This window comes from Cynoglossus semilaevis, chromosome 15, assembly GCF_000523025.1.
Source record: "Cynoglossus semilaevis isolate Cse_v1.0 chromosome 15, Cse_v1.0, whole genome shotgun sequence".
Lineage (NCBI taxonomy): Eukaryota > Metazoa > Chordata > Actinopteri > Pleuronectiformes > Cynoglossidae > Cynoglossus > Cynoglossus semilaevis.
Genome location: NC_024321.1, coordinates 19,152,656 through 19,180,357, shown reverse-complemented (window position 1 = coordinate 19,180,357; position 27,702 = coordinate 19,152,656). Strand labels below are relative to the sequence as shown.

At 47.5% G+C, this 27,702-nt stretch overlaps 2 protein-coding genes across 7 annotated transcripts in view; one reads left to right on the top strand and one right to left on the bottom strand.

Moving 5' to 3' along the window:
- Positions 1 to 27,702, bottom strand: part of ablim3 (actin binding LIM protein family, member 3) — a 39,196-nt gene that overhangs the window by 4,863 nt on the left and 6,631 nt on the right. For 2 of the 6 annotated variants that reach the window (XM_025062944.1, XM_025062945.1), the window contains 14 exons: positions 14,893 to 16,830; positions 10,608 to 10,730; positions 6,066 to 6,249; positions 5,854 to 5,969; positions 5,637 to 5,763; positions 5,464 to 5,557; positions 3,415 to 3,502; positions 3,277 to 3,335; positions 3,113 to 3,184; positions 1,836 to 2,009; positions 1,398 to 1,427; positions 1,181 to 1,307; positions 754 to 849; positions 102 to 152 (listed from right to left, as the gene is read on the bottom strand). In XM_025062944.1, coding sequence (XP_024918712.1) covers positions 102 to 152; positions 754 to 849; positions 1,181 to 1,307; positions 1,398 to 1,427; positions 1,836 to 2,009; positions 3,113 to 3,184; positions 3,277 to 3,335; positions 3,415 to 3,502; positions 5,464 to 5,557; positions 5,637 to 5,763; positions 5,854 to 5,969; positions 6,066 to 6,249; positions 10,608 to 10,730; positions 14,893 to 14,905 — 1,354 coding nt within the window. In that variant the 5' untranslated portion in view covers positions 14,906 to 16,830. Of the gene's footprint in view, positions 1 to 101; positions 153 to 753; positions 850 to 1,180; positions 1,308 to 1,397; positions 1,428 to 1,835; positions 2,010 to 3,112; positions 3,185 to 3,276; positions 3,336 to 3,414; positions 3,503 to 5,463; positions 5,558 to 5,636; positions 5,764 to 5,853; positions 5,970 to 6,065; positions 6,250 to 10,607; positions 10,731 to 14,892; positions 16,831 to 19,400; positions 19,542 to 27,702 lie in introns of those variants that run through there. The other 4 variants (XM_017039574.2, XM_008327647.3, XM_017039575.2 and 1 more) reach the window with 4 other exon arrangements.
- Positions 19,533 to 27,702, top strand: part of sh3tc2 (SH3 domain and tetratricopeptide repeats 2) — a 12,295-nt gene continuing 4,125 nt past the window's right edge. Inside the window, exons 1-15 of the mRNA XM_008327648.3 lie at positions 19,533 to 20,712; positions 21,746 to 21,844; positions 22,392 to 22,523; positions 22,974 to 23,101; positions 23,511 to 23,616; positions 23,711 to 23,854; positions 24,380 to 24,581; positions 24,688 to 24,761; positions 24,941 to 25,136; positions 25,224 to 25,360; positions 25,581 to 25,631; positions 25,751 to 26,055; positions 26,250 to 26,444; positions 26,525 to 27,385; positions 27,471 to 27,691. Coding sequence (XP_008325870.1) covers positions 20,586 to 20,712; positions 21,746 to 21,844; positions 22,392 to 22,523; positions 22,974 to 23,101; positions 23,511 to 23,616; positions 23,711 to 23,854; positions 24,380 to 24,581; positions 24,688 to 24,761; positions 24,941 to 25,136; positions 25,224 to 25,360; positions 25,581 to 25,631; positions 25,751 to 26,055; positions 26,250 to 26,444; positions 26,525 to 27,385; positions 27,471 to 27,691 — 2,978 coding nt within the window. The 5' untranslated portion in view covers positions 19,533 to 20,585. The remainder of the gene's footprint in view (positions 20,713 to 21,745; positions 21,845 to 22,391; positions 22,524 to 22,973; positions 23,102 to 23,510; positions 23,617 to 23,710; positions 23,855 to 24,379; positions 24,582 to 24,687; positions 24,762 to 24,940; positions 25,137 to 25,223; positions 25,361 to 25,580; positions 25,632 to 25,750; positions 26,056 to 26,249; positions 26,445 to 26,524; positions 27,386 to 27,470; positions 27,692 to 27,702) is intronic.

The following is a 27,702-nucleotide window of genomic DNA, read 5'->3' as shown; positions in this document are numbered from 1 at the left end:
GCAGTGGTCCGTGAGTCACATCAGCTACTTTGAGGAACCAAACACAGCATGAATAAGTGACAGAGGACAGGCAGGCTAAGGCGGGGCTAACTGCACTGTACCAGGTCTCTTATAGATGGGAGGCTTCCTGTAGATGTTTGGTTCTCCTGTGGCTGAGGAGACAAAGAGGAGATGGACAGGTGACACGTGGAGGCGGTGTGAGTCTGGAGGGGGGGGGGGGTCGAACAGGTGTTAGGGGGAGCAGGGGTGGCTGTACAGGCGGGTGACACAGGGTAAAAAGGCAGTGCATGGGAAGCCAATGCTTGAATGGTGGTTCTCAAACTATGGCATGTGTACCACTGGTGGGACTGACGCTCCCTGTAGTGGTTGAAATGGGAATCAGAATGGAGAGGGGTATTACTGCCCCTTCCAATCTGCCCTGCAGAGAGCAGTGGGTAGAAGTGACCCAGCCTCACTGAGCGTCTGTGTGTGTGGTTTCAGAACGGAATCGACTCGTTGTACAGACAGTCCAATAATCATATGAATCCTCTTCTTTATCTATTGATGAATTACTGTTGGAGAACCACAGTTTGAGAACCACAGTTGGAAAATCACTGTTGGAGAACCACTGTTTTCATCAGAGAACTCATCACTCCTTCACACAAATGCCGCAGTGATGAGTCAATCATTAGCATAAGCAGCTAACGGCTAATCCAATCAGTACGTCTAATGCTGTTCATGAATGTGGGGATGGGAATGTTAGAGCAGTCCTACCTGGTACATGAAAATGTTTAGGGGGTGGGTTAGTGGTGGGGGTGCTGCAGCGCCCTTCTTGGCTGTAATAGGGTGAGCTCCTGCCACTCTCAGAGCCTGCAGCCAGCCACAGCCAATCACAGCAGAGGACATTTGGGCATTAAAGAAGAAACATGCAGATGAAAAGATCAGAACTTCATAGTTAAACTGAAGGAACATGTGACGTCACGGGTGTGTAATGACCAACGTGTCCTGTAGTAGGTGTGGAAGAGTCATTGAGTGTGTGTAAGAGGAAAGACGAAGAAAACCATCTGAGCGACAGAGTTCAGTCGTCAGTGAAGTGTGTCACTAATACAGTACAGTACTCTGATACTGCAGTTTTAATACATGTTTGTATTTCACACTGACGCCTGTTGTAGGTGAAGAGTCTCCAGAGTGAACGACTCACCGGGGTAGACGTAGTGCTGTGGAGAGCGGGGCATGATGGGTGACATGCTTTGACGACTGTACGTGGGTGAGTCTATAAAACCTGGACTGGAGCACCGCCTCTGTTTGAAATCCACGCTGTCGTAGTCCTGAGGAGCAGACGGGGGGGTGGGGTTAATCTGACTCCTCTGAGCTGGTACTACTAAAAGTTCTACTTCCATTGGAGGAGGAACATTTACCTGAGAATATGGAGACAGCGTTCCAAGAGACTGGAGAGAAAATGAGGAGAAAAAAAAAGAAGTGATTTTTGTTGTAGCAGAAAATGAATATCAGTCGATGCATCAAACGGTGGACAACAACACACCCCCACATACTGTGGTCCAAACCCAGACTGAGACCAAATACAGACGACGGCGACCCCTGCTGCTGGAGGATGTTGGTGTTTATATAAAATATATTTAAACAAACCTACAGTACACAACCAGACAAAAAGTACACGTCATGAAATATGAAAGAAAGACAAACATCAAGATCTACAACGGCTGATGCTCTTTTCTTTTTGGTTATACAGCCATCTGCTGCCCCCTAGTGGAGGAGTAGTGAACTGGTCTGACCGATTAGGTGAGTTTGGGTTTTGTACGTGGTGTCTGCCCTGGGACAGTGTGTGGCAGCAGTACCTCCCTGTAGCTGTAACTGTCTAGCCTGTCAGCAGAGGTGTATCTGTGGTAGGGCTGGTATGAGGAGGAGGAGGACGAGGACCTGAGGTCCGGCTGCTGCACCTCATATATGGCCTTGACCTTTGGCAGGGCAGCTAGGTCCTTATAACCTAGGATGTCATTCTCCACTCTGGCCTGGAGAGAGGACACACACACACACACATACATACATATAATACACATGGACATCCAGCCACACCACAGACAGGGACAGAAGGAACAAGACCAACATCAACCACGTGGACCATGCAGACTGAAAACTCCAGCAGTGGCACTGAGCTGGACATGCAGTGAAAAGAGCTGAGGAAGCATCTGCACATGCACGTGTGTGTGTGTGTGTGTGTGTGTGTGCTCATCAGCGTTACACATGTCCTCCACAGGAGCTGACAGCAGCGTTAGGTGTTGACCTTCAGCAGCTCAGCATGTGTGGACACGGAGCAGCAGCTTACACTGCCATTCTGCCTCATCCATCACCTCAAACTGAAAGGTCATTGATTATGAGCAGAGAGCACACGCACACACACACACACCAGCACTACGGCAGCAGGACACATGGATATACATGTAATGACAACATCATACCACCAGGGAAAGTCCAGTTAAAGATGCACAATTTCAGCCAAATCCCTCAGACGATGTTTAAAATATAATAAAAGTTTTTTTTTTTTTTAAATCAGTCATTTTTTTCCCTGGACTGTGGGGATGAGTTGGAACTTCTTGATTCTTCAGTTTTAGTTTGTGGTCAGTGACTGAGTGAGAGAAACAAAATTGTAAAGACTGACTAGAATAACTCACATATCTGCTCAGTGTTGTTGCTAAGTAAATGGTTCACACCTTAAAAAGAAACTATTTGTATTTTGATAAAATTGTGTTTTTTTTATTCTATTATATGATTTCACATGTTGTAATATTTTAAACCTCGCAAGAAAACTCTTAAAAATGTATTAACTTTCAGTGTGACAAATGACATGACAGCATTACCTTAGTGTTCCACAAGGGGGCGAAATATACTGCCACTTTTTACCTTCTGGTCCACAGTGGAGACCCACAGAGAGACTCTGACATTTGATTTAGTTTGAGAATAAATTGACTGATTCTGATCTGATTCTGGTTTCACACCACAACATTCACATGGTTCACATGGTGAATGTTGTGGTGTGAACAGAGCAGAGAGGACACAGACACGGGGACAGGTCCAGAGAGGGAGTCTTCTAACTGCACACCCCCGGATCACTTACACATATAACCCTGCTGGGGGAGCCCACTGAGGATCCTGGGGGAGAGATGGAGGTTTCTGACAGGCGTCTGTGCTACGAGACAGAGAAGCTGAGAGTCAGACTGGAACAAAGGAAGGTTTAGTTTTGTTTTTTCACTTCTGTCCATCGTCTGAATCAAAGCTCACCTTCAGTCTTCTCTCTGCTCTCGCCGCCTGTTTGCATAACGGGTGCCACACCTCACACCCTAGAAGACAGAGCCACAGACCGTTCACTCATGTACAGACAACAGCCACGGCTGTGAGGGTGAGACAGGACTGGTTTACCTGTCAAGTACATTTCCTCCCCCTCTCTGAACATCAAGTTACAGCGGGTACACCGAGCACAAGTCGGGTGGTAGTGTTTACCTCCTGCCTGAGAGGAGACAGAGGAGAGGAAGGAAGGAGAGGAGAGGAAGATGATGGGGAGAGAAGGAGAGAATATTATTTTCACAATTTTTTAAACCGTCTTCCTACTGTGTGAAACCTGACAGTACATCATCATCATCACCATCATCCTCATCATCATCATCACCATCATCCTCATCCCTCCTGCTATAATGTCCTACTGTAACAGCAGCACTGTCTGACACAGCATCACATGGAGACAGTTACCTCCAGGTTACTGCCCCCCCTGTCCCCCCAGAGTCCCATGTAGGGTATCATGTCATATGATGAACACGGACGTCTCTGTACAAACGTGTGTTTGTGCGGTTGAATCATGTGACAGAGCGACCCTGAGGGAGCAACACCAGAGACAAGGAGACGTCTGACACGGGCGTGGGAAACGACGCAGCGTTACCACCCTGAGGACCAGAGACCAGAGACCGGAGACGTTGTTGTCGTGGGTGACGACTGACACGTGGTCCAGGTCTGTCCTCCTCCTGATACACCACCACAGACGCTCTATTTATAGAAGGACGGCTGACATGTGGTCCATGTCAAGGACGTCTGAGAGTGGAGTCTCTGTTCACATGTGACTCTGACTTCCTGTCTCAGTGACAACAGTACAGTTCTTAATGGTGTCTGAAATCCCTCCTTCCTCTGCAGCAGTCTCAGGTTTCTCCGAGAGGAAGAGTCGAAGAGGACGCAACACCTTTCCCGCTGCCTTCCCAGAAGCAGCGTGTTTATCCGCTGAGGTCACGAGGTAGCAGCCCAGCAGATGCTGTTTCCATTTCTAATAAGGGCTCCATTCTCCCCACTGACATTAACAAGCTGCTAAATTTACTGCTGCACACAGGAAACAAAGACAAAGTAAAGAGAGAGATTTAAAGCTTCCTCTCCGTCACTGTTTCACTAAAACTATTCATTAAAGTTACATCCAGTCCTGGAGACTGTGGAGAAACAGAGCAGGAACGGTCTGGACGACAGAGCAGCTGAGGACATTAAAGGGACAGTCGGAAGTTTTGTACGTTATACACCATGTATTAGGCTAAAGCTGGAGCAAGCTAACATCGCTAACCCCTGCCTTTTCACACCAAACTATTTATTCACAACATCCAACATCAGCCAATCAGCAGCTGCACTGACCACTGACACTTTATGACCAATATATTTGTTTATATCTATATCTATCTATTTTAATGGGGAAAATGCAATAAAGATACGAGTTCTGTTGTAGAACGGATTAAACTGGTATGTCAGGAGTCGACTGTGTGGGCTCGTCTGAGAGAGAGAGAGAGAGAGAGAGATAGAGACATAAACACTGATGTGTCTATAGATAGACCAGAGAGGCTGACAGTCAGAAACAAAGCATATTATATTTGTATGTGTGTGTCTTTTTCATTCTCTCCCCCCACTCCCCCCCTCTGTCTGGCACAGTTTTCCTGCTCCCATTCCCCAGGAGTCAGTTGACAGGAGACCTCCTTCAGAGACTTGTCCAACAACATCTCATCAGCATCTGTACTGTATCGTCCTCTCACATCCTGGGCTTTGTGTGTGTGTGTCTGATTCTCCGTCTCCGTCCTCCTGACCATCACTGGACACTGGTCTGTGACGAGGCTCATTTTGAGCCCAGTTTTATTTAAATATAAACGCTGCCCTCTGCAGAAACTAGGAGGAAACAGGATTGTTCTAGAAGAATCTACAACAGTTGTCTCAGAAACCTCTAAACCTCAGTCATTGCCTCACAGTCGGTCAAACACAGAACAGGTTCTGATGTTTTACTGTTACTGAGATGTCTGAGAAGAAAGTTTTTTTTAAGAATTTTACGAATATACGATACAATATTGTAAGATAATATAAGGTATAAATATGATACCATACCATACTGTGATACACAAACCTAAACTACTACAGATGGAGATTAAAGCTGACTGTTCAATTCCCCGCTCTCACCTCCAGAACCCGTCCACTGATGTATCTGCCACAGGTCTCACATTTCACCCCGTACTGGGCGTGGTAATCTGCCTCGCAGTACGGCACGCCGTCTCTGAAAATGTCAAGAACATAGATGAAGCTGCAGTAACACGGTCAGCAGACAGAGGGCGCTGAAGCAAACATGAACTCACTTGCTGATGTACTCTCCAGTGAGGACCATGCTGCAGGTCCGACATCTGAAGCAGCTCACGTGCCACTGCTTCTCCAGCGCCAGCAGAGACTGACCCTGTTTGATGTCCGCTCCACAGCCAGCACAGTCTGGAAGAAAAGGTCAGAGCTGGGGTCAAAGACCCTGACCAGGGTCCACCACCCCCCCACCCCCCTCACAGTGCCTTACTACAGACTTACTACTTGGTCCGTGGATCTTGATGGGTTCTTTTGACTTGACGATTTTCTGTGAACACTGCTGACAGACGCAGTCCTTTCCACTGAACGTCACTCTGTCTCCAATCGGGAAGGGTTTACTGAAGAGGAGGGGGAGGGGTAGGAGGGAGATGGGGGGGGGCAGCTTTGATTAAAAAACCTTGTCCACTGTATGTGTGTGAATTAAGTACGTATACCTGCAAACACTGCAGACAAAACACTTGGGGTGGTACGCCCGTCCCAGGGCCGAGACAACCTCTCCTGTGATGAAGCTTTCGCAGCGGTCGCAGCGCGTTCCGTACAGACGCTGGTAGTCGGCGGTGCAGATGTACTCGCCTTTCTTCTGGAAGAAGCCAGAATGGGCTAGAACACAGTTACACACTGTGGAGAAAACAGGGGAAGTGAGGTCAGAGGTCAGAGGTCGGAGTAGGAAGTACCCTCAGTCTGTCCTGTTGATGTTAAAGAGTATAAAACGACCCCCCCCCCGATCACCTCCAGTCTAAACAAACATAAAAGAATGTGTGTGGTACAGCAGCGCCCCCCCCCAATCAGACATCACAGACATCACAGCCAAACCTCCAGAATCATGGGGTGTTTTATTGGGGTGAGATTCTGTTCACTGGGAGAAACAACATGTACTTTTATTACTGTTTACTGCGTATCAGCTGACCTCAGGGTGTACTGTGTGTACTGTGTGTACTGTGTGTACTGTGTGTACTGGTACTGTGTGTGTATCTGCAGCTGCTTGGGGAAGGGGAGTATGAGTTTATATATGAGTGTAGGGCTGCGGGGGGGGGGGCTAATGGTGGTGGTGGGGGGGTTGTTGTTGTTCTCCCCACAGTATGAACCAATTTCTTCTGATGAGAATATAACGACATAATCAGTGGAAAATTCATTTTGTTCTAAATAATAAAGACAATAAACCAGGGGGCGCTGTCACCTGCACCGACTACACACTCGTCACACACCCGTGTGTGTGTGTGTGTGTGTGTGTGGGGAACAGTATCTTAAGCAGACGCTGCTGTGTAACAGTGTCACAGTGAAGCTAAAAGGCACTTTCACGGATCAGTAGCCAGTGTGGTTGATGCTCCCTGATTGTTGTCTTCTGGTCTCCATGGTTACCGTGGAGAAGACACATCATCCTGGACGAAGGCTGCTCTTTTTGAGACTAAGTGACTTTGAAAACTTTCAAATATCTGGAACCATCAAAAGTAAGGCCGCGCCGTTACATTAGACTGACCAAACGACTGACCAAACGACTGACCAAACGACTACATCTGAAGATTTCTCCTTCAACAACGAGCAGGTGACACACTCACGTTGGTTTTCAACATTTCCAAACCTGAAGTGTTGTCATAGTTAAACTAAAGTTACACTTTAAGACAGTGGTTTTCACAGCATGGTGACATCATCGGCTGGAGGGGGGGGGTACACACACACACACACACACACACACACACACAGACCCTTTGAAGGAGCCGTTTAATCTGCAGCTCTTCAGTAGAACGCCATATTGACTTAATGACATAATAAAAGATGAACGGACGTTGAGTTAAAAACGAACTCTCAGCTCCCACAGGAGGACGGAGAGTTGGCAGCGTGTGTGTCTGTGAGGACGGGATGATAAAACGAGAGAGAGAGAGAGTGTGTGTGTGTGCACGGCGAGATGTGTAGTTGTGACAGGTCAGAAGACAGGAATCTGAGAGGGTGGGGGGGGCGGGTGGTGATAATAACAGGCTGTTTTTAAAAATGTGGCGAGTGTGTGACTCCGTGGCACGGCCGGACGCTCGTGCACGGGCCGACCACATTTCCAGAGCTGCTTGGACGGGGCTCCACTGCTCCTCAACAGTGACCCCGCTGCAGCCTGAAGCTCCATCTGAAGGTCTGACCAGAAAACCCAAATTACAGGCTACATGATGCCTTCATGGAAAGAAGCAGTGAAAAAGTCAACGTTTCCATTTCTGCTAAAGTCTTTAAAAAGTATCAACCGTGGACAGAGTGGATTCAACAGAAACAACCACAGCAGTGAAAGTCACGGTGAAATAAAATTAACACAATCTTTTTTTTTTAAGTTTTCTCTCTAGTCAAAAGCGCTGCGTCGCAGTCGTCGACCAAACTGACGGCCACTTGACTGTAATGACTTTAATTAGCATAATGCTATGTATTAGCATGTGTCCATGTGACTGAGCTGCCTGGTTCTTTTACCTGTAGTGTCTGATCACACAGATGATTGGCTGTGGGTATTCCAAAAGACACGCCCCCTTTGTCACTGTTGCCATAGGAGACGTACCCCTCCATCAGTCGCCCCAGAGACAGAGACAGGCAGGACTGAAAGATGTAGTGTCCAAACCACCGGCCAACGACGGTCCCATGACTGCCCCCCCCCCCCCCCCCCCCCCCACTGGCCTTTGGGGATTTGAACAACAGCTACTTGTTGTGTAGTTAGTAACAGTTTTGTTTTGAATCATTTATTTCTCTGGGCTGAAACAAACAAGAACTCTCCAGTAGACGAGGTGAAGCAGGAAGCTAACGTCCAGATGATAATTCCAGTGATTAGCAGCCTGCAGCTGTGGTCGTTAGACCAACACTCATTACACCCCCACTGGGGGTCTTGCTGGCTTGGGTATTTATCCCCAGCCAAGAGACACCATTACATTTCCATCTCAAAGTGGGCCGGAAAAAACCCTGACGTCCCCGACCTGTTCTAACCTTCTATTAGTGCGTTTCTGAAACTCCACTTCAGCCCAACTAGAACATTCTTCTCTCCAGGTGACTCCTCGTCTTCATCATCATCATCATCATCATCATCGTCATCATCATTCACCTAAACATCACTGTCACAGCATCAGTGTCATCTTCCCTCAGTTTGGTGACGTTACACACAGACATCGGTCGGGAAATAATCTCGTTGATGTTACACCATCACCCCCCATCACCCCCACCCACTCTCACCCCCCCGCTCCATCTCCATCTCCCTTCCCTGTCTCCCTCTCTCTCTCTTTCTTTCTCTCACTCTCTCTGCCGGGAATCTCTCCCCAGCAACCAGGCACTGGTGTGGCGATTGGACCAGCGTACCAGGCGTTGCCATAGATACAGGAAGCTCCCCTTCTCGGTAACCCCCCCCCTAACCCCCACCTATTTCTGTGGTTTGCCTTTCTTTCTGTTTCTCCTTCTAACCTTGTTCTTTTCCCTCCGTCTGTCTTCTATTCATTGAGGACACTATTTGTCTCCTTCTTCACTTTGTCTTTACCTTACCCCCCACCCCCCAACCTCACCCCCCCTTCCTTCAGGGAGCAGTGGGGGTGCACTGTGGTTTTATGTTATTAACACTGAGGTTGAGTAATGGGGCTAATGGCGTCCACAGGGAGGACGGAGTGAGTGACGAAGAAGAAGAGACACGATGCTGCAACCACACAAAAGGACAACGGAGGAGACGCTGTCTGTCCTCACAGGAAGTGTCTGTGGTCACTTGACTTCTCATGAGGGGACACAGGCTGTATTATCAGCTGTACTGTCAAGAATCTGGCCGCGGTAATTGTTGATAGAAAAACCCTACAGTGCTGCAGGACGTCGATACGTCGATACGATGTCGTGAAACCAAATATCCCGATCTCTCAGTGTATCAATATCTTCTCACACCTTCAGATTCACCTGTTCATCAGTCTGATCACAGTCCTTTTACTAACCTGGTCTTAACAAAGTTCAAATCAGGGGAGACACTGGAGACTTGATGTGCGTGTATTTCCTCTAATTCTCCACTAGAGTATGAATAAACGTACTGCTAACTGGTACCACTGACAGACGTTCCTGCTTCTGCTGGGATTGATCGGTACCAAATGTGCTTCAGAGGCAGGATAATGTGGTCACTATGTTATTAGGTCAGTCTGTCTGCCTGTAACACAACACCGCACAGATCTGTGTTTGGAACCGATTCATCGAGATGTTCCTGTTCTTTTTCTGTCTGAACGACTGTCCTGCAGCGATGAAGAGTCGTCTGTTCTTCCTCTGACTGCTGCACCACGGAGGAGTGACAGGAACAGTGGCTTCAGGAGGGAAACCACGTTCCAACACCTGTGTGTGTGTGAGTGTGTGTGTGAGTCTCAGACTGCTGTTCAATATCAAACAGAATATTACAATATATCGGTGTATCGTGTTCTTAAACCACTAACACATACGTGGCCTCTGACAGCTGACATCACTGCCCCTTCACTGCCCCCTGTTGGGGTAAATCCTCGGTGGTGTTATAGCTGTACAGCTGCTGAGGCAGAGGAGATGAAGGAGAAAGTCAGACTGATATTACAGTCAAGTTATGATCTGCCCCCCCCCCTCTCCTCTCCAGGGTACAGATTGTGGCTCTCCTATTGGTTGACAGCACCACAGAGATGCTTGGAATACCCAACCAACCAACCACGGCCAGGGTGTCCCTTTATGCCGTTACCATAGCAACCCATCACAACTAAAAGAATGAGCATGAAAGTAAACCAGAACACACTCATATGAGAGTACGTGTGTGTGTGTGTGTGTGTGTACTGGGAGCAACTGAGGTTTGACATGTGTTAGAATTTACATCTGAAAAATAAATCTCATATGTTCTGGAACACTGTACTCTGCTACCTGTGTGGACGTGTCACCAGCATATCTACTGTGGGGTCAGAGCCCAGAACCAGCTGCTCTGAGTCTGGGTCTCTTGTAAAACACTGCCCCCCCCCCACACACACACCTGTCTGTCTTTTTCTTACCGGTGCAGGTGAAACACTTGACGTGGAAGTGCGTTTCTTGGACTCGTACGACTTCTCCTTTACACACGTCCCCACACCTTTGACATCGGATTGGTCCAGTGCTCCGGACAGTGGTGGACGAGCCTTGGTGAGGAGACAAGACAGAGGCACGGTCAACTGTCAGTTGTTACTGTGGAACATGGTGGCTGGAGGATTCAAACCTGCGACAGACACAGTCACACCTGTGGTCAGTTTAGGGTTTTTTTTGGGCAGAACCAGGACTTGAACCCATGACCCTTTCACTTACTGTCCGATGTTTTAAGGTGGCGTTCAACCACAGTGGGACCAGAGGAATCTTCAGACACAGAGTCTACACAACTGGAACTATTTACTTCCACACACACAATAAAACGGTGGGCGGTGGAAAATATGCTTGACGGCTTTCCTCCCCCAGTCTCCCGCTCTGTGCTCTGTATTGGTTCATTGTTTTAACTACAATGCTGGTGGCACCACTGGGACACACTGGCTTCCCTGATAAGTATCCTGGCCAATCAGCACACTCCCTGCTGCAGCGTAGTGTTTGAACACAAAGGTTAGAGCAGCTGAGGGAAGGACGTCTGAGGAGACCGTCAGGTGTGAACCAGAAAACATTACAAAATTATTCCAGTACGTGCAAATCTGTGCCGACAGCCAGTGAAAAAAACTCACGTCACTTTACACTGTATGTTTCCGACCTTCTGAATGTGGGCCAACAACGGACCCGAGGCGGAGTACAGTACCACGTCCTCCGCTCTCATGGCCCAAACTGTTTGGGAACTGAGTACGTTTGAGACGAGCTTTAAATATTGAAAAATATGAAAACCTGATGGCAGAAGAACTGGTTTCTCAAATTCAACATTTCACTCGTACAAATCGTTGTTACTTGGGATCACGATACAGAAACAACAATACCAGGTATCGTGATATACTGCAATACTCTGGGCACGACAATATACTGAAATATATCCAGTCTCTGTTCAATGAACTTTGAAGCGGTCGAAGGTTTAAATGCAACATAAAAACAAACCAATGCTGAGTATTTACCTGTTAACTGTCAATTAAAAAATGGTGTGAAAAAAAATAATGCAATATTTCATTGGATCAATACTTTCTTACACCTCTTTGTACGTGTTAATCTGACATATTTGAAGTGAGAACCTATTCAGCAGATTACCCATATGTTGTTCTTTCTCCTTTTTCAAAGGAACAAGAACTCAAGTGAAGAACTCATGTTGACAAGTCAGTCACTGAGCAGAAAATGGAAGCTCGTCTGTTCTGCTGTGCACAACAAAGGATCTGTTCTGCTGCACGCTGCTGCACCGCACGGCTAATTGTTAGCGATGAGATGTTCAACTGTGCAGCACCGTTGAACAGGAAGTGAACATACGGTGATTACATAACAAGATCAATCTGAACCTTAACTGTTAGCCAAGGTAGAACAAGTCGTGGCTTTGACTGTGTGTAACGACGGTGTGTCAATAATGACGTGGTGACATTAACTCAACTGATAACAGCAGAAGAAACAGAATCAGAAGGAACTTTATATTTTCTGTGTGGATTACGGGCCAGGAGTGGGCCGCGAGACAAGACTTGAAACAACTCGAAACACATGGCGTAAAACAAGAAGATTCACCAGTTCAATCCCTGGTGTGAATGTGAGCGTGAATGGTTGTTTGATTCTACCTGTGACTAAAGTCCACTAAAATCCAGTCCAGAATGTTCCACCACTGCACTACAGTCCCAGGGAACAATGGTCTGAGACCTGACGTTCCCAGAATGCTCATCTATCCAAACGTGTCCCCTCCCTCCTCCTTATCTCTCTCCCTCGTTCGTCAGGACCTTGGACAGGAACATTCATCAAAGTGACGGCTGCGTCAGCTGCTGTTCCGTACAGTACAAACCATCCTGAACCTGACGGGGAGAACAATCACTCAGTCCAACCAAAGCCAAGGTCACGGAGAGAACCCTCTGAGACTCACCCTCTCAGACTCACCCTTTCAGACTCTCCACGATCAACGCCTCTGCCTCACTCTGTCAATAATCAAAATAAAAACCTGCTGAGGGCGGACTGTCAGATGTTTGTGCATCGTGGACAGGTGGACAGGTTTGTGGACCACATTAATATTCATGTGTTCTTCCTTGTAGTCCTGCACCGTCACTGTCTACTGGTGTAATCAAACCGTGGTGAGGGGCAGGGCCGGTGATAAATAGTTCCTGGCCTTGGTCTGGACATTCCATCAGCTGAGACAGAAGCTGCTGCTGCTGCTCTGACTCATTTCATCACAGCTGCTGACTCTACCAGTAAAACTGGAAAGACATCCAGTGACAGGGAACCAGAGGAGAAGTTGGTTATATTTTTCACTTCAGTGTTGATGTTTTTCTTTCTTCTGATTCTCCTTCTAATCCCGTGGAGTCACTTCCTGTCGCTGATGTCACTGCTGTCATTTTACCATCATGAGGTTCTGCGTCATGTGTTATAACTTCACCATGACCACAACAGAACCTTTGAACAACTGACCATAATCTGACTCAGAGTCAGAGTTTGATTTAGACACTTCTGTACGGTCCACCCAATCAAATGGTGTCCTCAGCGACCCAGAGAGAGAGAGAGAGAGAGGGAGGGAGAGAGATGAGTCCACAAGATAAAGACAGACACTTAGAGCTGTCTGTAATTACTCTGTATGAGGACGGCCTCCAGGCAGTCACACCTACTGCAGCAGAACAGACCTGACAGACCTCAGCATGGTCACACATGAAGTTCTTTACTACAAGGAGGAGAGAAGATCAGGAGGAGGAGAGAGGAGGAGAGGAGAGATCCATGTCACATGTCAATCATAAAACCGAGGATGACATGTTGCTGATGTGTGTGTGTTTTATTTAACAAAGAGTGTGTGAGTGCTCTCAGGTCACGACACACTGACTAGGCGCTCGTCCTTCACCTCCTCCAGCACCTCCTCCTCCTCCACCCAAACAGGAACCAGAGGGGTAAGAGCACTGGATGAATTATGTAGAGAGCTACAACGACAGGCTGGATTATGAATGATGCAGTAATACCAGTTCACCCCTGTGGAGGGACCTGACATCACAACGTCAGAGAGCGTGTGCTGCTGGGTCAGAACTAACACAGGTAAAAAAAACAACAAAAAAACAAACAGCTTCAGAACCCACGTTAACCAGACCATGACCTCACACAACTGACCCTGAGAGTCCAGGAGTGGAAACCCCTGAATCAGCTGATCCAGGATCAGCTCAGCATCACTGGACTGGTCACTCAGTCATGGTCACACACTTCATGGTCCGTTCAGTCATCTGGGGCGGGCACAGTTCTCCAGCCCCTCCCTCCAAACTATCATTCACACTTGATTTCACAATCACACTCACATCTAGTACAGACAGTTTAGAGTGAACAACTGGAGAACCACCCCCTCCCCACCCCTACCCCCTCAGTAGACTGAACCACGAGCTCCTCCTCCTCCAACTAATTTGGAGTGGTTTTAAGGAGGAGGGAGGAGCAGGTCTGGGAGCAGTTTAGGAAAACAGTGTAACGTAGTTGTTGGTGGGAGAAAAAATCCTGAAAATACCAGGGTCACCTGCACATCAGGGGAATGCTCCTTTAACCTCCAGATATAATTAGCTAATCTGCTAATCCCTGTTAATCTGCTGCAGCAATGGAGTGGCCCACAAGACTGTTATTGACACGATGACAACGACAACAATCAATCCACAAGGTGTCAGTAAAGATGTATAAAAATGTCATGTCTAAAGATATAATGTTGTTAAATATACTGTTAAAGATCGATGCTGAGCTGTATATAAGTGTGTTTATACACAGTATTTACACACATACTGTATATATATGTGTTATATACAGCATATACACTTTGGCCCGTTGTGTTTTCAGCAGCATTGCTGCAGACATACAGTAACAGTAACCACGGCCGTGATTGACAGGTGAAGTCATCATTCTCTCTGGGCTGATGAAACTGAATAGCTTTTAAACATCAATTTATATTTTAAAAATTAAAAATGTTTTTATTCTTATCCATTGTATTTAAAAAACAAACAAGCCTAAGTTTAAGTGAAAAAATATCATGTCCCGTCTGGAGTGCCTTGGAGTACCCCAGGTGTACACATACCCCAATTTGAGCACCACTGGTGTAAGGCACCGGTTTCTATTGTTCGATAACAGTATTTCCCCTGCTCTCATACACTGTGCTGCTGCCCCACATTGTAAGTGGATGAATTATGATGTTGAGAACAGACTCACCGCTGGAACTCATGATGCCCGATCCTTCTTATCCGAAACAAAGCGGCTCCGGAAATAACAGAAATCCAGTGGAAAATAATCCCATAAAGATAAGAGATCTTCCCGGAGCACTCGGCTCCCTGGAAACCCCGGAGGCTAATGGACAAGTGATAACCAGCGAACATAGATGATGCTCCTCTCTGCTCCCGGAGAATCTCTGAGGAGGTGCACGCAGCCAAAGTGCAGGTTTGAAACCGTGTAAGAAGACAACAGAGGATTACTGTACACTGTCTGTGTCTGTTCTTATGAGGCAGGTAACGCTCCTGTGGGTGGCGCTGCCAGTGACGGCGGTGTTCTGTTCAGAGAAACAGGTGCAGGTGGAGTCACAACAACACAACGACGCTCAGACCGAGGGAACACATTGGAGCTCCAGCAGCTTCTGGCTGCGCTGCTCTCCTCTCCTCTCCCCGCCTGTGTCACGGTGCAATCAGCACGCGCTGTCAACACACTCCCCGGAAACACGCCGAAGCATTCCCTTTCAAAATAAAAGTGTGATTTACTACATATAATTAAACAAGATCCATTAGTTACTTGACGCCCAGACTTTTACTGTGAAAGTGTCTGCCCTTCGTTTCCTGCTCTACTGTGTAACCCTGGTATAATCCCGTTATGAGTCAATTAACATTCATTACGGTAAAAAGAATGAAAACGTCTGATTTTTTTTTATCCATGTGTTGTTTGTCCGTCCACTTATATTTAATAACTGACTGATTTTAACAGTGTAAATCAGGGTTTGTGGAATATACTGGTGACACACTGCCCTCTGCTGACCAATCAGTACAAGGCTATTCGTTTTTTCTTATTTACTGTAAACTACGGTGAACTACTTAAAGCAGAGATTCGTAATGTATTCTCATCGTCTACATTGAGATAGACGTTAAAGAAACGTTGAAACGTAGAAGCTCGGCATTTATTTTGTTGACGAATATTTTTACTTTAGCAATTAACGTTTTATTGACTCGATTATAGGTAATTCATGACGTCAATGACAAGTTTTTCTTTCAAAATAAAAATATAAAATACGAATCTCACAAAACACAGAATGCTATTGTAATAGAACACAACTGAAAACTCAAAACAATTGAATTACTTAATTTAAAACTTATCTTTTACGTACATTTAATATAGAAACTAAAGCCATTTCCGCTACATATGAGTGGTCTTTAAAAAGAACACATCATCATATTCATATTTTAAATATTTTGTGTAGAAAAGTACAACTAGCCATACCTTACGACTGAAGACTGAACTCTTCTTGGTGCTCTGTAATGTGCCCTACCTGCCACTAGATGTCAGTCTTCACTGTGTTACAGCGTTGACAAGTTGCACAATGTTTACAGCAGCGGTCACTGACGTGACCTCAGAGACTCTTCATCTGTGCTCCAGTTAAACATTAATATGATAAAAGGTCAAGTGTCAGCCTCGTTAACCAGGTGACCTCGTTATGATGATCCACCACAGATTACTTATATAAAGACTCAAACTCCCATTCACACCACCATTCACACTCCCATCTTCTTTCCAATGGGGACCTGATCAGTGACATTGTGATACTAAGTGACTGGTATGTGTGACACAGACGTTCACTGACTGTGCCCTGTATTCAACAACAACCGTCAGATTCCGTAATGATTGACAGCCACCTTTATCAGGTGTGTTTATGTCTCGTTGTTGAGGTGTGACAGTGGAGACAGGTGTTCTTTGAACCTGGGGTGTGCCTGGTTCTGCCCCAGCGTCAGTGCTGTTCGCTGTGTCCCTCCTTGGAACTGCCTCTCATTTCTCCTCACTGCTCCTTAGAACTGATGGTACAGAAAAACAGGAAGCTGGCCTTCCTGTTCTGTACAGGGCGTGGGGCAGGAGGTCGTGGGGTCAACTCCGTGTGGTCCTCGTGTCTCCTCGCTGACAACAAAAGGAAAATGTGTTGTTATTGTTATGACAGGGATGATTCTGTGGTGTTGACGCCGCTGCCCCCATCCTGGGGGAGAGTTACCCCCGTTTGACCTGCTGATAAGACTGTAACACACACACAGATCTGTGGCTGGAGTTGAACTGTTCAGGTCACCAGACAGCTGTGTCACACACACACACACACACACACACACACACTAAATCACTACTATGTGATTTGTTTGTTTTCTTCTCAAAGATTTAAAAAATACATTTTCCTAACTTTAAAAACCTCCGACTCCTCAGGCTCTGAACAGCCTAGTGGCTCAGGTGAGTACTGCACAGAGGAAACTAGAGAAATAAGGAAACAGTGTTTCAGCTCTGCAGCTGCTAATCTGCTCTCCTGTTCCAAGTGTGTGTGCGTCAGACCAAACTGGTGGAACTGGTGCTGCAGAATGAGGAAATAGGTTTGTCCTGATTGTGCTTTCGCTTTGTAATGACAATAAGCAGAGTTTTAGCAGAAAGTGGACGAGGGTCTGCTGTGTCACTGAAGTCACATGTTCACTTTGACAATGGGAGGATATGTGTGTGTGTGTGTGTGTGTGTGTGTGTGCGTATCTGGCCGAGCTATACTTGTAGGACCTTTTGGGAAAAAAGACACAATTGTTGTTGGAACACTTTGACCTTGGGGGGGAGACACTGAGTTTGGAGTGAGGATTAAGGCACGGTCAGATTAGAGTCAGGGTCAGGAATAGGATTTGTCAAATATTTTTAAAATTCAAGGTTTGGGTAAATGCCTGTGTAATGAGTTATGTCTATGAGAAGACACTGAAAACTCTGTGTGTGTGTGTGTGTGTGTGTGGGAGAGAGAGAGAGAGAGAGAGATTAGGAGGCAGTACCCTGGCCTAAAGAAACACTGGGAGGAGTTAACTGTGTGTGCCTCGGTCTGTGACATGCCGTCTGTGATAGTCTGTGTAACACTCAAAGGTACACACACTCACGTACATGTGTGTGTGTACCCTGATCAAACACACACTCTCATATTTTCTCTCATTCTCGTCTTTGACACAGAGGAATGGCAGCAGTTTCCACAGAGTGAGTTAAATACACACACACACACACACAGACACACACACACACTTCAAAGATGAACTGAGAAGTGAGAGCAGAAGCCACACAGAGGTAAGAACTGTTTTTACTAATCCTCTCCTGGTGCTGTACAGTACTCTGTGGTACTGCAGTACTGACTGCAGTACTGACTGCAGTACTGACTGCAGTACTGACTGCAGTACTCTGTGCTAACGTGTCAGTGAAGTTGATGATGGTCGTAGTAGAGGAGTTAAACAGCTGTGTCATCTGCTTCATCACTCTCTCTATCAGTGTGTGTGTGTGTGTGTGTGTGTGTGAATTCTCCATTTGTTTTTTTTCCCACATTTTTGTTCAAATGTTGTTGTTTTGCAACAGTGTGAGAATCTCCCTGCAGGGATCGCTCTCCTAGACACAGGCATGTGAGTGAGCCAGGTCTAAACTTAGAGTCTCAAGCCGTGGCTCTCATGTTACTCTGTGGCACATCGTTCACTTCCAGTGCCGTCCACACACAGTGGCACGACCACAAACACTCCCTGCTCCGACATGCAGACATCATGTGTCTGTGATTAGGGCCCAGTGATATTGTCATGCACGGCTGAGTGTCACCAGCCCAGCACACACTGTTGCTGTGGTTTCATCCACAAAACAACAACTCTTCTTCTTCAGTAAAACATTTTTACAGGTTAATACTGTACTGTAATGTTGTGGCTAGCACAGAGCTAGCACAGAGCTAGCAGAGAGCTAGCTGTATAAACCTGGTGTGAAGTAAGTTTACAGGACAGTCGTAACAGGGTTTGATGCTGTGTACAACGTCTACGGCCTGACCATGACGACGTCAGTCTACATGACTGTGACGATGTCAGTCTACATGGTGACCATGACAACGTCAGTCTACAACCTGACCATTGCGACGTCAGTCTACATGGTGACCATGACAACGTCAGTCTACAACCTGACCATTGCGACGTCAGTCTACATGGTGACCATGACAACGTCAGTCTACAACCTGACCATTGCGACGTCAGTCTACATGGTGACCATGACAACGTCAGTCTCCAACCTGACCATTGCGACGTCAGTCTACATGGTGACCATGACAACGTCAGTCTCCAACCTGACCATTGCGACGTCAGTCTACATGGTGACCATGACAACGTCAGTCTACAACCTGACCATTGCGACGTCAGTCTACATGGTGACCATGACGTCAGTCTCCTCGTGAGACCACCTCATCTTCAGATCACATGTCGTCACAGGGCTGAACCTCTGTGGATCACATGACTCTGTCTGCAGCCTCAGTGTACGATGAGGTGTTGACACCGTAGACGACTGTTCTGCTAACAAGAGAGCACATGACTGTGAACATCAACCTTGTTCTGGTTAATCTGTGTTTATCAGATTAACCAGAACCAGGTTCTCAGTGTGCAGACCAGCAGAGGAGCAGCGTCAGAGTCAACGCTCCGTCAACGCTACGATCAGCCACGGCCTCTTACCAGACAAAGAACAGGATGGAGACACAGAGGCTTCAGATGACTTTACATCCAGAAGATCACTGGTTCACTGTTCGATCCCCGATCTTTCTCTGTGGAGTTTACCATGTGTTTACCCCTGTGAGTGCGTGGATTTGCCCCAAAACATGCAGATTTGGGATTAGGGGATTAAGAGGTAGATAGTGAATAACTGAACAACTTCACCAATAAACACAGTGAGTACCAGCCAATCAAAGCCAGGAGGGGAGTGGGGAGGGCGGGGCATGCAGGCCGTTGCCATCCTGCTGTTGTTGACAAATGCTGCAACTGGACAAACAAGGCTTTTTTGTTTACTGGACAGAGACCTGACAAACAGGAGTTTGACTAAGTAGGACAACAAAGTCCAGAGATATTCAAATATTCACAAATACTCTAAAAACAACAACAACAAAGAACTGTTCGGATCACGACACTGAAGTATTTCATTTAAATTAAATTCAAATTTAATTTTAATCACATCATTTGTCAATTCATGAACAAAAAACCTTATCCTTTCCAGGGTCGTGTGTCGTTAGTCCAATAGTACTGTCCAGTCAGTCCGACGAAGTCATGTGACTCCATTATGATCCTGTAGTGTTGTGTCAAATAGTGTGATGTTGATAAACTTGACCCCCCCTCCTGCTCCCCCCTCCCATGTGACCTCTAAGCCTGACCCTGCGTGGCGTTGTCTTACAGTGGATCAGCACCACAGTGGTCCAGTAGAAGACTCACTCATTGTCCTGCTGACAGGCATTCTGTGCATATTTTCACTGACCTAGGCACAGACACACAACACAGGGAAACTTCCCCCCCCCCCCCCACACACACACACACACACACACACTCATTCCATTCTCTAATAGAGTGCTTTGTGCATTCACTCACTAACTGGGCAGCTACTGAAGAGAGAGAAGCTGGTGGTGGGAGGAGGAGGAGGAGGGAGACGCAGACAGTCGGAGACAGAAAGATTCCAAAGAAAATCGAAGCAGGGCCGAGCGGCCAGAGAAGGAGAGAGGATGAGAAGGAGAGAGGATGAGAAGTGAAGTCTGAGCGGAGAGCAGAGCCAGCCGGACAGGAAAGGGGAAAACAGGAATAGGAAGGGGAGCGGGGCTTGTCCGGCAGAGAGGAAGAGAGTGAACTGTTGTTAAAGAAGCCGGGGGGCGGGGGGCGATGGGGATGGCGTTGATCTCTGGGAGCTGCCGGCGTTTGTGCCAGATGGCGTCTTGTTGCTGCAGACCGCTGCTGAAGTTCTCCTGCTGTGGACCTGACATCAAAACCTGCCTCTCCTCCCTCACAGGTCGGTCCCCCGTCTCCTCCTCTGTGCTCTGCTCCAGCCCCGTCATCAGACGGAGCTCAGACTAATGTCTCACTCTGTACATCATGGGCACCACATTTAGCCATGAAGGTAACAGGGCACGGTGTGTTTGACTGTCACAGCATGACGTCCAGTCGTCCTGACGCTGCTCTGTGTGGACGCCTGTCAAAGAATGGACTGTTGTCCTCCCCGCTCCACTGTCACGTTGTACTGTGAGGCTGAGTGTGTGTCCCATTGTCCTGTGTCTATTGTGGTGTGCATCAAGATGACACTGTTGTTGTTGTTGTCGTCGTTGTGGTTCCCACTGACAAAGCATGTTGACCATGGACGTCCAGTGCCGTGTGATTTGTCCACGTAACTTTTCTTTGACCAGAGTTTTGTGCTTGTGTGAAACCATGTGACCGTGTTCTCCACGCTGACGGAACGCTGTTTAAACCTGGATGTCAGTGCAGCTGTGGTCCTGTGTTTGACGTGATAACTACTCCCACTGATCCTCCTCACACACACACACACACACACTTCCAGTAACAGTACTGCTACTGCTGCTATTTTGCTCCAGTGACATTGACTCTAGTTGGACGACCGTGTTTCTAAAAAGTGAACAAGGTTGGTCAGAGGGTTTGTCAACATTACAGATTTTACAGATGGGGGGGAGGGGGGGGGGCTGATGAGAAATCACAGACTGGAGGCTAAACACACAAAACCACAGCTTATATGGTAAACAGTACCAGTACCAGTACCAGTACCAGTACCAGTACCAGTAGGGTCAGTAATCAGTTCACGTGACCGTGTTTTTCTTCAGACAGATTTTTGTGCTAAAGAACCATCACAACTTTTCTGAATAACAAAGATCCAAAAAGGCTGAAGCCAAGCTGACATAGTACAGATGTAGTACAGGTGTAGTACAGATGTAGTACAGTAGTAGTACAGTAGTAGATGGGCTGTTGTTTACCAGTGAAGTATCTCTCGAAGTCAACTTTCAAACTTCATTAATATGACGTCTCTCCTGACACAGACATCTCTCCTGCTGAGCTGGATGCTCTGTGGAGGGAACCACCATATTCTTTTGGGAGATCAGATGATCACTTCTCCGGGAATGACATCATGACTCAGGGTAAGTGTGTGATTTCAGTTTGTTGGTCTGTATGAAAACTGACTGGACTGTGGAGGTCAGGAAGGAGTGGAGGTCTCAGGAAGTGTTGGGGACATCCTCCCTGCACAATGGAACAGACCAGGGGAAGCTGGTCACCGCTCCACAGTTTGAACCACATCCATCTCACCAGTATTTTCCACGGTGGCAGAAGGACAACTTCACAGAACAAATATAACGAGTTAAACCTCATTATCACCTCAGCCATGTTGAGACTCGCAGAAAATTACAGAACAATGCCCAGTAGGTGGCAGCAATGCAACTAGCAAGCTTATATCTGCCAGTAAAGTCCAAAGAAGAAGTGCGGCTGAGTGTTTTAGTCTTAGCCTAGCTTTGGTGAAGACTGACTCTCAAAATAAAACCATTCATACTGAATGAGCGCAACGTCAACACGACACACTCCCTTTACGATCTACTGGTAGATCCCGATCGTCGTACTGGTCAACTCAGTGCTGGTACTAATTGTACACTGTTGTTTGACTCTTGATGTTGATCTGTTGGGTCTCTCCAGATGGGGGTGAGGAGGAGGACGGACATCTGGCCGACCCCGGTGAGAGAGTGGACGAGGCTGATGGGTACTGGAAGAAGGAGGAGGCCTTCTTCAGAGGAAGCACTGTGTCCCTGGGAGACAGATTTTCTTCAGGTACAGTAACTGATCAAGGCCTTCCACCGGTCCATTACCCAACATGAGGAGTACACAGCAGTCAGTACTACAGTACTATTAGTGCAGACCTATTCCTAAGAGCATTATGGTTTTTTTTTGCTTCCTTCTCCCTAATGATGGAGCACACTCCCCTGTCTGCTAATGTTTTACTCAGTCAGCAGTTTACTCCGTCAGCAGACTCCATCCATCATAACCCATAACTTTGTCTTCTCAAATGGATTTAATTGGCCACACTTAGAGTCCAGAGAGAAGCCTGGTAGCTGGACAGTTCCTTCAGGGACTCAAAGAGCTGCTCAGAAAACCAGAAACAATTTAACCATTGAAATATTCCTAAAAAAAAGGTCAACGTTGACAGAGCGCCTGTGGCCTGTGGGGGGCGTACAACCCACATATTAATGAGAATAACCGGAGGATTTTTTTTTTTTAAAGAAATCGTTCTGTTGTTCACTGGCCGGCGACGCTCGAGTGTGGATCCTGACAGGAGCCTACAGGAGGCGCTGCGGACACGACTGCGGGTGGTTGAGAGCAACAGCCAGGACGTGATCCAGCTCTTCAAAGTACGAGACAAAGTCACTGATGTCGGTGTTCATATCACTGTTTCCTAAACCTCTGAGCCACGGTACCGATTCTACTGAACAACAGTCTCACTGCGCACCACCAAAGAAAAATGTACAAAAAATAAATGTAATGATCTTCGAGTTACTCAGTTAGTCAAAGTCACGACACAGGTTGGGAATCAATAGTAGTTTGCTCTACTACTCTGCCAGCTCAGCGATGGGCTGGAGTTTCAAACGATCAATTGTTTAAGGCTAAACTGAGCGACGAGCTGTAAAACAGGTTAAACTACTATAAACAGCTGGTGAGTCTGTGGATGCAACATAGGGGTCAGGGACCTCTGCTGTACAGAATGAGTTAAGATCAGCTTCAGGTCTTCACTGAAGTTTACATGAGTTTGTGTCCCTGCAGGACTTGTCTGCGCGGCTGGTCTCTGTCCACGCTGAGAAGGACAGTTTTGTCCTGACGTTTAAGACGGTGGAGGAAGTCTGGAAGTTCTCAACCTACCTAGCACTGGGTCAGAGTCCATGTTTGTTAAATTAAACTGCTTGTCATATTGTTGTTGGTAACTTGGTGTCGTTGTATGACGGGAGCTGTTTGTTCTGTTTCAGGTTATGTGGCCCGATGTTTGGAGAACTTTCTGTGTGATCAGTCCTTCTGGCTGGACCCAGATCTGCTGAGTGACCTGGAGATCAACGTCACTGTGGATGAGGAACAGTTGGCAACGCTGTACCTGGGACTGTTGCTTCAAGAAGGTCAGTACCTGCCTGAGAACCGATAAACATCTGTGACTGAAAAACACAAAGCCTGTCACTCACCATCCCTTTCCAACAGGGGGTGCTAATCAACACAGACTGCTGGTAAAAGATTATAGTTTAATATAAACTAAAGTTCCTACTTCACTCTTACTCTGCAGAAATCCTCATGTAGAAACGTGCAGGAATGAGACTGCAGTGTTGGCAGAAAGAGCTGGGAATTACATTAGTTTTACAACATCCTTCACCTCCTCCAGACAGGACGAGGATGAGGAGGAGTTGGCTGAGTCACTCCTGCTGATCTTAAACCGGTGACTTAATTATCTTTACAATAAGAACTCAGGACCGGTGACTTAATTATCTTTACAATAAACAGCACACATACAGTGGACAACATGGATACGAACTTCCCCAAATACGAGGATTCCATGTTTATGGGAAAATTCGATCGACAGACGAGTGACTGTTGTGGAACCGATTAAACTGGTATCTCCAGGATCCACTGTACTATTTCTTTTTTTTCAGGATCCTTCTTTGCAAAAACCCTGTATACAAGAGGTGAGGAGGATGAAGATGATGAAGAACAGCTGCCGTTCAAAAAGAACGACCTTCTGATGGTGAGGGACACAGGACAGGACAAGCTGAGGGAGGGGACCAATCTGTCCACAGGGCACCACGGCCTGGTACCGATCAGTGCCCTGCAGCCACTGCCCTATCCCTTCTATCAGTGAGTCACCGTAAACACACACACGCCACGAGCCGTCAATTAAACTAAGAAGTCGTACTTCATCGATCAGAGAGGCTGCTTTTGAGAAGGTTTTCTGTCTGGTCAGGTGGTTCCTGAGGAAGTTCCCCAGCTCTGCTGGATGTTCAGCAGTTGAAAAGGGACCATTTGAAGATGCAATAGGTAATACACACACACACACACACACACGTGTTTGTACTGAACTGTACAGGTACATGCAGTACCACAGGCTCGATCACATGTCGATATGTTCACTGAGTGAATTTAGGTGCCACGTGATAAATGACTTTAAAGCAAGTTTTAAGTACGTTGTCCCCCGTCCCTCCTCCACGGTGTCTCAGTCACAGGGTCCTGTTTGGCGACGGTCGACCTCCAGCCTGTGGGTCCAGACGAGCTCCAGCTGAGTCAAGGTGACGTGGTGCAGATCCAGGGTTTACTCCTCCAAGCTCTGGATGTCTTCGTTGGAACCAACACCTCCACTGGACAAACTGGGTTCATACACAAGGCCAATGTCAAACCTCTGGACACTAAGCCACTGTAAGGAGTGTCCCCGTCTGATGATGTCATGTGTGTCAGTCCAGTCCTGATCAGATTCAGTCATTAACGTCTGCTTCCTCTGCACAGAGACGGACAGTTGGTCTTTCTGACTGAGGAGGAGCGGTCCAGTCTGACCCGGGTCAACCCCTGCAGTGTGGAGTCGGGGGACAGAGTTCTGCTGGAGAGACTCTTCTCCACCGACATCAGCTCCGTGTACAGACTCGGTAAAACCCTCTGATCACAAACTCAACAATAAGAGGCTGGAGTGAAGTGATCACTGAGCTCCAGCTGCCTGGATCCAGGATCCACGTCTTCTCACTCCTGGTCCATTAACTCCGTCCCTGGAGACTTCCATCATGATCCGGGCTTTAGTTTAGAGCGATGCTGCTGTCCTTCAGTTCCAGACTGAAACTCTACTTGTTCTTTCACCTTGTGTGTTTCCAGACAGACTGGATGAGACTGACTTCATGTACATCAGGAACCAGCCCAGACACGGTGAGACTTCAGGACTATAAATACCAAACAGCTGATAACCACCGTCCTGTTTTCTTAAAAATAAAAATCAGTCTCAAGTTCATTTTATAATAATAATCTTTTTCATTATTTTTTCCTAGAGCACAAGATTTCTTCCAGCACCCATCAAAGTGTCACATCCGAGCGCAGTGCGGGGACACCCCCGGACAACTCCTCCCCTCGCCACTCCCTCTCTCCCTTCTCCTCTCGTCTGTCCCTGTCCCAGTCCAAAAACCCTCTCCCTCAGGACAGTGAACATCTCTCCTTCACTATTGACGATACCTTCAGAGAGCTGGACGAGTTCCAGACAGAACCGGCACTCTTCCTAGAAGAGAACAGTTGGGAGGGGGGGGACTCAGAGCTGAGTGACCTGACACTGACCCTGCTCAACCATGAACAATTCCAGGTCAGCAGACCTGTCACTGTTTAACTTCTGCTTCTCTACGTTCACTTTGGAAAATGGGTCTCTAAAAAGTGGGTGGGAGCAGGGATGGGGGCTGGGGGGCTAAGACGGGGCAGAGGGAAAATAAATGAGGAAGAAGAGTGTCATCAACCATGAAGTTTGAAGAACAGAACTTCACTCTTTTACCTTTTTTCCAGGAGGACTTCCTTCCTCTGTATGACCTTCACTTCTCCTTCCTGTGGACGACGTTTAGTGGGAAGACGGAGGAGGAACTCTCAGGTCACCTTGAAAACGTCAGGGAGTGGGCCAAGAGGATGGGCATGCACTGGGCCCACCGGCGGTCCTGCTTCCTGCTGGGGAGACTGTGCGCCAAGAAGCTGAAGCTGTCGCAGGTGAAGACTCTGAGGTTCTGGTTCTGGTTCTGGTTCAATGTCTTGATCCACATTCTGATCAGTCATTAATCTCATCCCAGGCACGCGTGTACTTCGAGGAGGCTCTGAGTGTTGGCGTGAGCAGTTTCTCCGACACTCCGCTCCTCGTCGCCCTCTACACCCACCTCACTGCTCTGTACCTGAAGCAGCGCATGGCAGACAAACTGAGCCACACCCTGGAGAAGGCCAGTGCTCTGCTCCTCTGCCTCCCCAGCCACAGCTTCACCTCCATAGACGAGGTTGAACTTCTGAAGCTGCTGCTGAGGAGGTCGGTGGTCATGGGGGACAAAGTTCTGGAAGCTCGCGTCTGCTACCTCATCTCCAGTCTCTTCCTGCTTCTAAAAAAGACAGACGATGCTCTTCCTTTTGTTGAAAGACTGCAGTTTCTCTCAGTGACTGTGTCGGCTGCTGAGGAGCGACCCATAGCTCCCGTGGACCTCAACTGGCTCCTGAGCTGCCTCTACCATCATAAATACATGCCTTACTTAGCACTAGCTTCTCTGAGTTTGGACTCCAGACAAGATCATTCCCTTCAGAACGCCTTTGGAAAGATTGAGTTGTTCATCAAGAACTCTGTCCGCCTGAATCCACACTGGAAGGAAGGGACGTCCCTGGTCCCGGCACAGATCGTGGTCTACCTTCAGCAGGCTCTGGCTATAGCTGAGCAGGGAGTGGACATGAAGACCCAGAGAGACCTGTGTTTGGGCTTGGCTTCGGTCTACCAGCAGTACAACACCTTGGACAAAGCGGTGCTGTGTGTCCAGCAGGCCGTGGAGATGGGCAGCCACATCAACGAGGAGGAGAGCTTCGAGGCCTCTGTGCTGCTCGGATGGTTGCTGATGCTGACGGACCAGGTGGAGAGGGCCCAGGACATCCTGCTGCCGCTGCTCACGTCACTTCAGGTACCAGAACCCTCTGAAGAAACTTGGTAGACTTGGTCCTTTCTTAGAGTCAGGTGTGATGTCTTACTGTACTGTCTGTGTTCAGGGGACAGACAGTCCCACACAGCGAGGAGTCATTCACAACCTTCTGGCTCTGTGTCTGAGGCGACAGTGTCGCGTCCCAGAAGCCGGCTGGCATCTCCACTCAGCCCTGGTGATCTCCAGGGAGAGTGGGAACCAGAGGAACCAGGCCCTGGCTCTTGCTAACCTGGGCTGCCTGGCTCTGGACGTAGGAGCGACGTGGATCGCCAAAAGTTTCCTAGTCACGTCAGACATGG